The sequence below is a fragment of the Bos indicus genome, chromosome X, assembly GCF_029378745.1.
Source record: "Bos indicus isolate NIAB-ARS_2022 breed Sahiwal x Tharparkar chromosome X, NIAB-ARS_B.indTharparkar_mat_pri_1.0, whole genome shotgun sequence".
Taxonomy (NCBI): Eukaryota; Metazoa; Chordata; class Mammalia; order Artiodactyla; family Bovidae; genus Bos; species Bos indicus.
Window position 1 is genome coordinate 133,690,741 of NC_091789.1, and position 14,680 is coordinate 133,705,420.

At 40.1% G+C, this 14,680-nt stretch overlaps 1 protein-coding gene across 1 annotated transcript in view; it reads left to right on the plus strand.

Moving 5' to 3' along the window:
• The window catches only part of MAP3K15 (mitogen-activated protein kinase kinase kinase 15), a 145,615-nt gene that overhangs the window by 107,101 nt on the left and 23,834 nt on the right, over window positions 1–14,680 (plus strand). The window contains exons 12-16 of the mRNA XM_070783981.1: window positions 33–82; window positions 2,144–2,239; window positions 9,038–9,125; window positions 10,918–11,051; window positions 13,366–13,493. Of these exons, the coding sequence (XP_070640082.1) occupies window positions 33–82; window positions 2,144–2,239; window positions 9,038–9,125; window positions 10,918–11,051; window positions 13,366–13,493 (496 nt within the window). The remainder of the gene's footprint in view (window positions 1–32; window positions 83–2,143; window positions 2,240–9,037; window positions 9,126–10,917; window positions 11,052–13,365; window positions 13,494–14,680) is intronic.

A 14,680-nucleotide genomic window follows, 5' to 3' on the forward strand; every position in this document is an offset into this window, starting at 1 on the left:
AAAATACTGACTTTTGTCCTTGAATCTTGCAGAAACAAATTCATGAATGGAATTTTACAGCCTCTTCCATTAGAGGAATAAGGTAAGAGCGTAAGAGAAATGTAATTATTGTTTTAATACAAATAATGATTTTATCACCTTAATGTTTCTATTTAGTTATAATATGTGATGTTCTCATTTTCAACAGAATCCAAAACAGACTTTTCTCATGTGTCGCCCTGCCCAAACTTGTGTATAATGTGTTGCTAGTAATGGCTTCTTGGCTTGTTATAGCAGAGCAGCTGCTTTTGTATCAAAACTCTCGTGTCTCAAACTTATTTTAAAAATGAAGTTATGTGTGTAGAGAGAGAAAGTGTTTCTTCTTTAAACCAATGATGTTAAAGTGCTCAGAGACCCCCAGAACTGCAGTTGGGAGTTACATGGTAACTTGGCTTTCCTGGGGAGAGTAATGGAGCCAAGGGCATTGCTATTAGCAGGTGGGTAGGGCAGTGTTTTCCCAAGAGAGGTCTGCCACTTGCTATTTGGTTCAGGAGTGGTGACCATTTGGGTCTGAACTGTGTGGCTGCACTCTGAGTCTGACCCTGCCAACACGCAGGGTGGGAGCAACTCTGGAGTAGATGTGGGTTCTAATCCCTCTTTTGCTGTTTGACCTTGAGAAAATCACTCAACCTCTCTGGGTTTCAGTACCTTCATAGTTTCTCTGATTCTGAGACCACAGGCCACTTAATGAATCCCTGTTACCTCTATATGTAGCATGATCCTTTCCTAGACATTGTTGTTGTTTAGTCTCCAAGTTGTGTCCCACACTTTTGCAACCCCATGGACTGTAGCCCATCAGGCTCCTCTGTTTGTGGGGTTTCCCAGGCAAGAATACTAGAGTGAGTTGCCATTTTATTTTCCAGGGGATCTTCCTGACCCAGGGGTCAAACCTGCATCTCCTTCATTGGCAGGCAGGTTCTTTGGAGTAGTATTTATCTCACTTTTAAAGGGAGGGAAATCATTTAAGAACAGAGTCATGTGTTTGAATGATACTGTTCAGAAAATTTAAGATAATTCAAAATGTGTTGAACATTCTCGAAAATGTACTACTCAGAAACTAAGTTGTATGTTAACATACAGTCAAGAACCTTCTGTTTGTACCATCTCATAGAGATACCTTTTACTGCCATTTCAGCCATCAACAGGGATGTGCAAAGGGCCTGGGGTGAACCAAACCCTGGAACCAATGTGACATGAAGAGCATGTGTTGAGCATGCCCAGTGCTATCCAAACAACTGTGGTAGTTCCTTTAAAGATTGGTTTTCAAAAGTTACTCATGTGTAACCTAGTTCTAATTCACTTTGAATCACCCTGTACTATTAATTGTGTCTACTTCTTGTCAGGTAATCCATAACATGTAAGGGATGGTCAAAGAAGCTATGACTTTAGGAAGAGATGACTTAAAAAGAGCCAGATAAAGTGGCCTCATTTATTCAAAGGGCTAACCATAGAAGGGAATCTAGCCTTTTGCACAATCTTTGGCACAGTGCAGGTAAAGAACTTTCTAGCTATGAAACCCATCAGGAGATGGACTATAATAATTTTCTGTCACTGGAGATTCCAGGCACAGTGAACTTTGCCTGTTTCAGAAGCTGTAGAGTCAGATCCAGGCCTTTGGTGTGGATGGACCAGATATCATTTAAAGGCCTTTCTTGAGCTAAGTGGCCATGTTTATTTCCATTTGCTTTATGTGACCACAGATGCTGTGTCATTTTTCAAGTCCAGAAATTTCTTTGATACCATAATAAATTATTTCACAGGTACCTTTTTTATGACCTTATAAACTCTTGAAGATAGAGACCGTATTTTATTCCACTTCTTGCTTCCCATATGCTTTGCTTAGCACTGAATATATAGTAAGTTCTTAAAGCATAATAAGTCTGTCAATGAATACATACTCAAACATAAGCAAGATTAAATGCCCCTCTGATTTAAATTTCATGGAGAAATTGGAGTCATTTTGGTGTGGGGGAGATTTGTTAAAACTGTAATGAACTTTCAGATTTGTAAACTGGAAGAAAAGCTGTTACTAGATTTTTTCCCAACAATTTAAATTGATATCAAACTATATAAATAAGCATTCTTGTGTTTTGAAACTTTATAGCATATCCAAGTTCGACGAACGGTGTTGTTTTCTTTACGTCCATGATAATTCTGATGACTTTCAAATCTACTTTTCCACTGAAAACCAGTGCAGTAGGTGAGTTATAATCTGATTCAGATATTTTCAGTCTGATAATGGTGGGTCACTTTTAAAGGGTCTCTGTTGTGAAAAGTATTTGCTATACTGCCTTCCCTGAAGTTTTACCTTATGGGAAATAATTTTTACAGCTTTATTGAGATGTAATTCACCTAGCATGCAATTTTCTCATTTTAAATTGTACAATTTCATCTTTTTTTTGGTATGTTCACAGTTTTGAAGCCATCACCACAGTCTAATTTTAGAATAGTTTCATCACCCCTAGAAGAAACCTAGTATCCATTAACAGTCTCTGCCCATTTTCTCTCAACTTAAGCCTCCAATCTCAGTCCTGTACAGACACTGAATCTACTTTCTGTCTTTATGAATTTGCCTATTCTTGATGTTTCATATATATATACACACAGACACGCAGACACACAGACACAGACACACACACACACACACACACACACACACATATAATCATACAATATATGAGCTCTTGTGACTAGCATCCTCCTTTTGACATGAAGTTTTCAAGTATCATCCATGTTGTAACATGATTCAGAATTTCATTCCTTGTTTTGGCTGAATAATATTCCATTGTCTGGATATATTTGATTTGTCTGTTCATCACTTGAAAGGCATTTGGGTTATTTTCACATTTTGGCTATTGCGAATAATGCTGCCATGAATATTCACATGCAGGTTTTCATGTGAACTTAATGTTTTAATTTCTCTTGGAGTCAAATTACTGGGTCTTACCGTAATTCTGTATTTAACTTTGAGGAACAGCCAGACTAGCCAGACTGTTTTCCCAATTGACATTCCCATAAGCAGCACATAGGGGTTCCAATTTCGCCACATCCTCCCAATACTTGTTATTGTCTGTCCTTTTTATTGTAGCTATCATACTGAGTGTTAGGTAGAATCCAATTGTGGTTTTGTTTTGCATTTCCCTAACAACTAATAACTTTTCTTCCAAGGAGTAAGCGTCTTTTAATTTCATGGCTGCAGTCACCATCTGCAGTGATTTTGGAGCCCAAGAAAATAAAGTCAGCCACTGTTTCCACATATTAAAAAGCAGAAACATTACTTTGCCAACAAAGGTCCATCTAGTCAAAGCTATGGTTTTTCCAGTAATCATGTATGGATGTGAGAGTTGGACTATAAAGAAAGCTGAGCACTGAAAAATTTATGCTGTTGAACTTTGGTGTTGGAGAAGACTCTTGAGAGTCCCTTGGACTGCAAGGAGATCCAACCAGTCCATCCTGAAGGAGATCAGTCCTGAATATTCATTGGAAGGACTGATGTTGAAGCTGAAGCTCCAATACTTTGGTCACCGGATGCAAAGGGCTGACTCATTGGAAAAGACCCTGATGCTGGGAAAGATTGAAGGCTGGAGGAGAAGGGGACGACAGAGGATGAGATGGTTGGATGGCATCACTGACTCAATGGACATGAGTTCGAGTAAACTCCGGGAGTTGGTAATGGACAGGGAGGCCTGGCGTGCTGCAGTCCATGAGGTCGCAAAGAGTCGGATACAACTGAGCGACTGAACTGAACAACTGATAATACTGAGCATCTTTTCAGGGTCTTATTAGCCATTTATGTATCTTCTTTGGAGAACTACTACTCAAATTCTTTGCCGAATTAAAACAATTTTTTAACTTTTTATTTTGGAACATATTCAGACCTATAAGAATGGTTCAAAAAATAGTACAAACAATTGCCATGTTTCACTAAGAACGTCTCAGTGTTAACCATTTGTGACCACGTTTGTTTTACGTTCTCTCTGTAGACAGATGACTAACTTGTTCTGAACTGTTGAAGAGTAAGTTGTAGACATGATGATCCATCACCTCTCAGTACTTGACTGCATATTTCCCTAAACACAAGAACATTTGCTTATGTAATCATAGTACAGTTATCAGAACAGGAAATAGAGATTGATGTGGCACTGTCATTTACAAACCTTATCCAAATTTTATATATTGTCCCACTGATGTCCTTTATAGTGAAACAAAAAATATTTTTTCTCTGGCTCATGATCTGATCCAGGATCACATGGTAACATTTAGCTGTCACGTCTGCATAGTCCCATTCAAAGAATACAGACAGTTTATCTTATACGATCCTTCAGTTAGGGTTAGTTTGCTGTTCCCCCATGAATATGTTAATGTTTTGCATTTGGGGTGGGAATACCATGGATGTGATGCTGTATCCTACTCACTATATCACACTGGGGGACATCCAATATCTTTGTCTCATTACTGGCGACATTAAGTTGGCTCACCTAGCGAAAGTTTGACAAGTTTCTCTGAACTCTGCCCATTTTTAATTGGGTGGTTGGTATTTTTGTTAATGAGTTTTGAGAGTTCCTTTTACATTCTGGATACAAGGCCCTTATCAGATGTATGAATTGTCAGTGCTTCCTCCCATTCTGTAGGTTGTCTTTTTCTGCTGATGGTGTCATTTGCAGCATGAAAGTTTTAAATTTTGTGGCAGTCCAATCTATTTTTTCTTTTGTCATTTGTGCTTTTGATGTCATATCTAAGAAGGCTTTGCCTAACCCAAGATTTTCTCTGGCGTTTGTTTTCTTCGAAGGGTTTTATAATTTTAGGTCTAATATTTAGGTCTCTGATCCATTTTGAGGTTTCTTTTTATATGGTATGAGGTGGGGGGACAACTTCAATGTTTTACACGTGGATATGTGGTTATCTCAATACTGTGTCTTCTTCCATTGAATGGTGTTGTCACTTTTTAAAAAAATTAGTTGACCATAAATGTAAACATTTATTTCTGGACTTTCACTTCTGTTCCATTGATTTGTATGTCTATCCTTATGATGCTCCCACATTTTCTTGATTATTTTAGTATTGTAATAAGTTGTAAAATCAGAAAATGTGAGTCCTCCAATTTGGTTCTTTTTCTCACAGTCATATTAACTGTTGCCAGTACTTCCATGTCTATATGAATCTTAGAATCAGCTTGTTAATTTTTTCAGGAAAGGTCGGTGGGGTTTTGGCAGGTATTACCCTTAAGAAACCTGTATGCAGGTCAGGAAGCAACAGTTAGAACCGGACATGGAACAACAAACTGGTTCCAAATAGGAAAAGGAGTACATCAAGGCTGTATATTGTCACCCTGTTTATTTAACTTATATGCAGAATACATCATGAGAAACGCTGGGCTGGAAGAAGCACAAGCTGGAATCAAGATTGCCGGGAGAAATATCAATAACCTCAGATATGCAGATGACACCACCCTTATGGAAGAAAGTGAAGAGGAACTAAAAGCCTCTTGATGAAGGTGAAAGAGGAGAGTGAAAAAGTTGACTTAAAACTCAACATTCAGAAAATGAAGATCATGGCATCTGGTCCTATCACTTCATGGGAAATAGATGGGGAAACAGTGGAAACAGTGGCTGACTTTATTTTGGGGGGCTCCAAAATCACTGCAGATGGTGATTGCAGCCATGAAATTAAAAGATGCTTACTCCTTGGAAGGAAAGTTATGACCAACCTAGATAGCATATTCAAAAGCAGAGACATTACTTTGCCAACAAAGGTCCGTCTAGTCAAGGCTATGGTTTTTCCTGTGGTCATGTATGGATGTGAGAGTTGGACTGTGAAGAAAGCTGAGCACTGAGGAATTGATGCTTTGGAACTGTGGTGTTGGAGAAGACCCTTGAGAGTCCCTTGGACTACAAGGAGATCCAACCAGTCCATTCTGAAGGAGATCAGCCCTGGGATTTCTTTGGAAGGAATGATGCTAAAGCTGAAACTCCAATACTCTGGCCACCTCATGCAGAGAGTTGACTCATTGGAAAAGACTCTGATGCTGGGAGGGATTGGGGGCAGGAGGAAAAGGGGATGACAGAAGATGAGATGGCTGGATGGCATCACCGACTCAATGGACATGAGTTTGAGTGAACTCTGGGAGTTGGTGATGGACAGGGAGGCCTGGCATGCTGCAGTTTATGGGGTGGCAAAGAGTCGGACACGACTGAGCGACTGAACTGAACTGAACTGAACTGTGGATATGTAGATCAATTTGAGAGGTTTTGCCATCCTAACCATATTAAGACTTCCATCCATAGCATTTCTTTCTATTTGTTTAGGTTGTCTTTCTTTCAACAATTTTTGTTGTTTCAATCTATAAGTCTTATACTTTTTTGTTAAAATATGTATATATATATATATATATATATATATATATATGTATGTGTCTTCTTGTTTTTGATACTATTGTAAGTGGAGGTTTTCAAATTTCATTTTCAGATTATTCATCGCTGGTGTGTAGAAATACGCTTGATTTTTTTATATTGATTTAGTGTCCTGCAAATTGGCACTCACTTATTAGTTCTAATAGTTTTTATTGAATTCCTTAGGATTTCCTGTATACATGATCATGTTATCTGCAGAGAGTGATAGTTAGGAGTTCTTCCTTTCCAGCCTGGATGCCTTTCTTTCTTTTTCTTGCCAAATTGTCCTGACTAGACTTTCTGGTATAATGTTGAGTAGAAGAGGTGAGAGAAGACATCCTTGACTTGTTCCTGAACTTAGGAGGAAAGCATCTAGTCTTTCACCATTAAGCATGATATTACTGGTACGTTTTTCATAGGTAACCTTTATCAGGTTGAGGAAGATTCCTTTATTCATAGTTTGTCTCTGAGAGCTTGCATCATGTAATTTGAGAACGTTTTAATTCAATGTGTCTCAGATAGTCATTATCACAACATATTTAGAAATCAGACAAAATATCAGCCCAGGGAACGCTTGGGTCACAATTCTCAACTTAGAGTTGGAAAATGCTGTCAAATGTCATGTAGAACATCCTTTTACTACAAAGTGTAGCTTTCTGACTCTCATTCTGTCCTCAGTGCCTTTTCTTGCCATGTGTGTAAGTTAGTTTTTAACTGAGATGTCACGTACGTACAAGTGAAATGCATACCGTGTGGCAAGTGTATCAGGACCCCAGCAGGTGCTCCATGCCCCTTCCTAGGCATTAAACCCATTCCCAGTGGTAATTATTGTGATTTCTATCATCAGTAGTTAGTTTTGCCTGTTCTTAAACTTCGAATAAATAGAACCATAAAGTAGGTAGTCTTATTTCTCACTTCTTTCTCTATGATTTCAGCCATGTTGTAAGTATTAGTTCATCTTTTTTTCCACTTTGTAGTATTCCACTGTGGATATATGTGACAGTTTATCTGTTCTAGTAAACATTTGAATTATTTCCAGTTTGGAGCCATTATCATCAAAACTGCTGTGAACACCCTTGTGCATGCCTTTCAGTGAACATATTCATTGATTTCTGTATAGTATGTACTTAGGAATGGAGTTATTGGATTATGGGGGAGGTTTATATTCAGCTTTGGTAGATACTGCCAGTACTTTTCCAAAGTGGTCATATCAGTTTATACTGCCACCGGTTATGTATGAGGGTTCTAGTTGTTCCATGTTCTCAACATTTGACCCTGTTTTTTCAATGTTATTGTGTTGAGTGCATACCATATGTTTCCTAAGAAGCCTGACTTATCACGTTTCCCAGCTTTCAAAGTTTAGAAGAAGTGGAGATGGGATGTGTTAGAGAGAAGAACATTTTAATGTTTTGTAGAAATTCCCTTAAAGTCTGCAATATTCTTCCCTGCTACCCTAAGAGAGAATACTGAATACAGACCTTCTGAGGCAAGTCATTTGTGTGCAAAGAAACAACTGCACAAGTTTAGGGAGTGGCTGATGTGGCTCAGCCAGCATTTGTGAGGAAGATCTATGGGTTAGAGTTGATATTAAGCTTAGTCTACATGAAGAGAAACATGAGGTTGTCTTATGCATGTCCTTCTCATCCTCCCCTTATGCAGGACCTTATTTGTCAGTAAGAGCTAGAGTATTGGCAGCTTGGGAGGCGATGGTCCCACTATCCTTCGTACTCAGTCACGCAGTTGTGTCACTATTCTTTTGTGACCCCACAGACTAAAGCCTACCAGGTTCCTCTGTCCATGGATTTCCTAGGCAAGAATACTAGAGTGGGTTGCCATTTCCTTCTTCAGGGGACTTCCTGACCCAAGAATCAAACCCGTGTCTCCTGTGTAGCAGAAAGATTCTTTATCACTAAGCCACCTGGCAAGCCCACCCACCCACCCCCACTGGCAATATCCTCAGCACTGATTAAATTAGCCCTGAAACACTGGTCTCGGGGCCAGACTTGAAGAATAATATAACACAGGGATACCTTTGAGGAATTACCAGTTAATGAAATGATTTATTAAGAAGTACTAGGGGAAACATTGAGGGCACAAGAAGGAAAGACTTACAGGGACAAGATAGAATTATGTGTTTGGTTGGCCAAAAAGTTTCTCCTAGTTTTTTTTTCCATAAGATGCTACGGAAAAGCCTGAACAAATTGTTTGGCCAACCCAATACCTATCTAATGGGCAGTTATGCACAAAAGAGACTAATTCTAAGCAGTCTGTCAATGGGACCCCCATAAAAGAAGTCTTAGTTCAATATTATAAGTGAAGCATTTCTCATCGAGTTCACTGAAGGATGGGTTGCCTTGTGAGGTAATGAGTTCTCTGACACTGGGGGTATTCAAGTATGAATGCGCCACCCAGTTGGTGGGGATGCATATCATATGGGTATTTAAACTAGATTAGATAGCCATGTCAGAAGAGTACCAGGTCAGTTCACGGGGTGGAGTGATTGCTCTGTAACTTGTAGTTTATATTTAATCACAGTTTAATAAGGATAAGTTTGAGGTAAGGAATAGGAATAATCCTAGTTAACAGCATCTTTGTGATTGGTGTTCTAGGTTTTGCTCTTTGGTCAAAGAGATGATAGCCAATGGAATGGGCAGCACAGTGGAGCTGGAGGGAGAGACTGATGGGGATACCTTAGAGGTGAGTCGCAGAAGACCTGGAACATGGAAAAAGTTATTTGTTGTGCTTTTGATACTTAAATAAAACGTCCCGTTTTTTTGTGTGAAAGTTCTTTGTGTGTATTTTTAAGTAATCATTTATGAACAAGCTAGCAACCACTATTCATGACTGTCAGAGATTAAATTTAACGCATCTCTATAGAAAAACCTCATTACTTTGGGATCCCATCAACCAGAATGTGTAAGAAAAATCTGACATGGACTAGACTAAAATTCCCTTTGGTGTACAACTGACAGAAAAGCTTTTTATATGCTAATTAATAATATTTGTAAAACCACAAGAGCAATAGTTGGACAACTAGTAGCAGACTTTTTCATTTATGCCTGAAATGACTTTAGTTATATCTACTGCATATATTAAATATAATGATATTAATGTTCAGAAATTAATGTTAATTTCTTAATATTTAGAAAATAATATTCAGAAAGGATCACAGTACGCTTTTTTTGGACAGCATACTGATGGTTCACAGATACAACACCACTACACATGTGTTTAAATCTTGCACAATTTGTCAGACTTACCACTAATTCAGGTCCATGTAATTTAGTGAATTTTAATTATACTTTCAAGTGAGCTGAAATTAGTTCTTTGAGGTTTCTTTCAGAAAATATCAAAGGGATTCATTTTCATAATTGAGTCAGGTACTCAAATTCTTAGCTTAGAATCAAAGTTAGTTGTAAAAAGAACTGAGTGAGGCCCTTTGAAGGTAACAAATGTGGGGGCAGAGAAAGGTGGGAGATAAAAGCCTGATGTGAATGTCTGGTTGTCTGGCTGATGTCTGGTTAAATCAGACAATGATGGGACCCGCTAGTAATTGTAATTGTCGTGCACATCCCTAGACATGGATGGAAAGGGACACGTTTGCATGTCCCGTGCACTTCTGTAAGGAGGCATGGTGGGGCATAGAAAATAACAGAAAGAATGCCTGACTACTTCTGCTTTAAATAAATATTGCTCAGCCTGGAGTTCCGTTTGTTTTTATCACTGAGAAGAACGAACTGGAATGAAGCTGTACAATTTTTTGTTACTTTATTTTTTTTGCCACACCACATGGCATGTGGGATCTTGGTTCCCCAACCAAGGATTGAATCCATGCCTCCGCAGTAGAAGATGGAGCCCTAACCACTGGACCATCGGGGAAGTCCCACAGGTTTTTGATGATAAGATTGGGGGAATAAAAGAGCAATGCTAATGACAGATGGAATTTTGCAGTATGTGTTTAGTGCTAGATCTGTACCTCTAAGAGCAGGGGTGGGGCAGCATGTGTATTTTGTATGAAATCAGTTTCATTTGCCTTCAGTTCTTTTCTGGGTTATATATATATAGTAAGTGCTTGCTTTCCTGACAAGTTGATAGAGATCATGCAGGAAGGCACCTGTTTGTGGTACTCAACATGCTTGGGAGCATTTTTATTTTATTAGTCTTTTTTAAAAAAATTAATTTTTTCTTGGTATATAGTTGCTTAGAAATATTTTTAAAATTGCAGCATTAAAGTGGGGAGAGATCTACAACAGTTCAGCCCACCAAGTTACACATGAGCTATAGTTTTAAATTTCTTATATTTCATTTCATTAAACCATATTATGAATATATGAGTAACTGAGAACTCTACTCCTTGAAAGTAATTAATTAATGAAAAATACTTAAGAAATATAACCTGCCTGGTACTCAAATAATGTTATTTGTAAATTTTTTTAAAATTGCAGGACAACATGTGGGCTTTTTTATCTCATTACTTTTTCTTCTATAGTATGAGTACGACCATGATGAGAAAGGTGAGAGAGTGGTGCTCGGGAAGGGCACGTATGGAGTCGTGTACGCTGGCAGAGATCTGAGCAATCAAGTGCGAATAGCCATCAAAGAAATTCCAGAGAGAGACAGCAGGCAAGTCGGGGCGGGCCTTCTGCAGCTGCCACCCCCATACCCCAGGTCCCGTGTGCCCCACTGATGGTGCACAGGAGGGAGTAAAGATGAAAGCTTTCTGTCATCAAAAATTTATAATTTTTTTTCTCATAAGGGTGATCTGCTTTGTGCTGTGCATATTGTAAATAGATCAAGAAAATGGAACAACTTCATTTACGTGCATATGGATTTCAGAGTCACATTTTAAAAGAAGACTGTAGTTTTTTCCCCACCCATCAGGTAGAAATGAACATTTTTACATTGATATTTGTTTGCCAGTATTTTAAAATGTGACTCAGTGCCTTAGTTCCCATTGTAACAATTTTAAATGGCTACGATGTATTCAGATGTATCATTGCAGAAAATGCGGTAAAAAGAAATTTGGTTTTTTGCAATACAGACTTTTTTCTGTACCCTGCCTTTCAACCTCACTCATAGATTTTAGAGTATTTTTTTTAACCACCAGTACTAGCAATTTATTTCTCATACATTTTTTAGAGTGTTAACTAAATGTTTATTCCATTTAAAGTTCATACGCCTCCTAATTCTAAACAAGAATGTGTTGACTGTCAAATGTTTTTGTAGAGAAGCAACATACACAGTAATGACCATGGTATTAGAAACAATAGCTCCCTGCTCCACAGACATGCTCTGACCATGTCTGCAATGTTGCCTTCAGTGATGAACGCTGATGGATATGTGCAAACATCTCTATATCCAGGGGCTCAGTAAATTATTCGGGATAGAGTGGAAGTGATTTCTAGCTGCTGTAGAACCCTTCATTGGGCTTCCCTGGTGGTTCAGTGGTAAAGAATCCACCTGCAATGCAGAAGACTTGGGTTCGATCGCTGGGTCAGGAAGATCCTCTGGAGGAGGAAATGGCAACCCACTCCAGTATTCTTGCCTGGAGAATCCATGAACAGAGGAGCCTGGCAGGCTACAGTCCATGGGGTCATAAAGAGTCAGACATGACTGAGCAACTAAATGACAACAAGACCCTTCATCATTTATTCTTTTATTTATTCATGTGTTCATCCATTCATTTTTAATGGGGTTGAGCATTATGATATTTGAATTATAGGGCAGGGTCTGAAATGAACTCGTCCACCTTCTAAGGCTAAGGTTAAATGACTTCTCCAAGGACATGAAGAAACAAGACTAGGATCCAGTGTCTTGAATTCCTCGTCCAGTATTCTGTCTCTTATTTTCACAATGGATGGGGTATTACAGTTGTTTGTTGGGAGAAGCTGCTGGCATGAACAAATTGTCTGCTGTGACTTGACTGTAAGATGTAGGGCACTGGGGGGCTCTTGGGACGAGGCAGACAGTTATAAAGATGTAGTCTGACCTGGGTTTGAAGGTCCTTGTGTGCCATGTTAAGCAGTGTGGTTTCTGTTGAATATTTGTTTGTTTATCTGGCTGCATCGGATCTTCGTCGGGGCCTGTGGGGTCCTGTGCGCTGTGGCTTTGGATGTGGCATGTGGGCTCCAGAGAGCACAGGTTCAACAGTTGCAGCCTGTGGGCCCAGTTGCCCCGCAGCATGCGGGATCCTAGTTTCCTGACCAGGGATCAAACCCGTGTCCCCTGCATGGGAAGGCAGATTCTCAACCACTGGACCATGAGGGAAGTCCCCAGCACTGAGGTCTTTATGTGGACTTTGTGAAGGGAAGTAATAAGATGAAGTGTGTGTTTTAGGAAGGAGGATTGTGGCAGCTGGAGGAGAACAGACCAAAGAGGCCAGAGACTGAGGCTGGGAGAGCCATTAGGTGACTATTGCTGGAGTAAGTCTGCAGAGTTGTAGGAGTCTGGGTAAACTTGTCAGGTGAGTTAGAGAGCCATCTGAGGGGTTTGGATTTAAACACTCCTAATTGCCCAGGAACTTTATTAATTGGAGCTGTAAGTTAACTCTTTGACAGAGAGAGCGAGATGGTGGTAGGGGACAGCCCCCAGTAAAGTCAGAGGTGAGAGCACAAAGCAATAAAGTAGGCAGACTCTGGTTTTTTGGGGGAAGATGCTCGAGAATATCCGAGGAGACTCCTGAGGCTCGATCCCACCTTTGCGTATGCCGAGCCTCCTTCCTCATGACCTTTGTCAGGAGCGGAATGTCTCTCGCTGGCTCCCGGCACAGAGTAAGACTAGAACAGACGGGAAGCCGAGTAGTCTCCTGGGAGCCCAGGGAGAGAACATTCCCAGAAAGAAGGGATGGCCGGCAGCAGAGCAGGTACTGGCAGGACATGATGTGGACCCCAAGTCCCAAGGAGCTGGCAGGTGACACTGGCTTTGTTTTTGCTCCCAGGTACTCCCAGCCTCTGCACGAGGAGATCGCCCTGCACAAGTACCTCAAGCACCGCAACATTGTTCAATACCTAGGCTCCGTGTCCGAGGACGGCTACATCAAGATATTTATGGAGCAGGTGCCTGGGGGTGAGTGCTTGCTGGTCTTCTGGTCTCACACTGTGAAAATCACTGACAAAAATACAACACAAACAGCGTTATCCATCCTGCCATTAAAAAATGACAGCTGTGTTAGGTGTGGGAGGGCTTTTGTTTCCTGGAGGAGTCAGAGGCAGATTTTGCAATGTCACATAAACAGTCCAGCCCTGATCTGGTAGTTCAGTCATCAAATATTCACTGAGGATCTGCTGCATGCCAGCCGCTGGGCCAAGCACTAGAGACATAGAGATGAATAAAGCATAGTCTCTGGCCTTGAGGCCTTCACAGTCTAGGAGTTGAAATATGCTTTGGAGGAGAGGGAACAGAGGTGTTTTTAATGACATTGCAAAGTAACATGTTGACTGTAAAAGTGAACAGCAGTGCTTGATCCACAAAGTCCCTGAAAACTGGCAGTAGTATGTGGGGGTAGGAGCCCTACCTGTCTGGAGCCCGCTGTCTAGTTTGAGTTGGTCCTTCCATCTGCAAGCTGTGTGACCTCAATTTTCTGTGAATAAATGAATTTTAAAATTAGAGTGTTAATAAGTAGTATAATAATTGAAGTAGTAATAATTATGGGAGTCATGACACGATCTCAGTGGCTTGTCAATTGGGTAAATGAGGTAATGGATGTAAGGCTCTCAAAATGGTACCAGGCAGAGAACAAGAACTCAGTAAGTGCTCATTTTAAGAAAATAATGATAAAATTAAGAATAATCTGAATGCACATCTAAAAACCTTGAAATCTGTATTCCATCGTTCATTCAACCCATAGTCATTAAGAGCCTGCCATTACATTAAAAGCCTAATTAACTTAATAGCCAGTCAGTTCAGTTCAGTCACACAGTCGTGTCTGACTCTTTGTGACCCCATAGACTGCAGCACGCCAGGCCTCCCTGTCTATCATCAACCCCCGGAGTTTACTCAAACTCATGTCCATTGAGTCGGTGATGCCATACAGCCATCTCATCCTCTGCCATCCCCTTCTCCTCCTGCCTTCAATCTTTCCCAGCATCAGGGTCTTTTCAAATGAGTCAGTTCTTCACATCAGGTGACCAAAGAATGGAATTTCAGCTTCAGCATCAGTCCTTCTAATGAATATTCAGGACTGATTTCCTTTAGGATGGACTGGTTGGATCTCCTTGCAGTTCAAGTGACTCTCAAGAGTCTTCTCTGACACT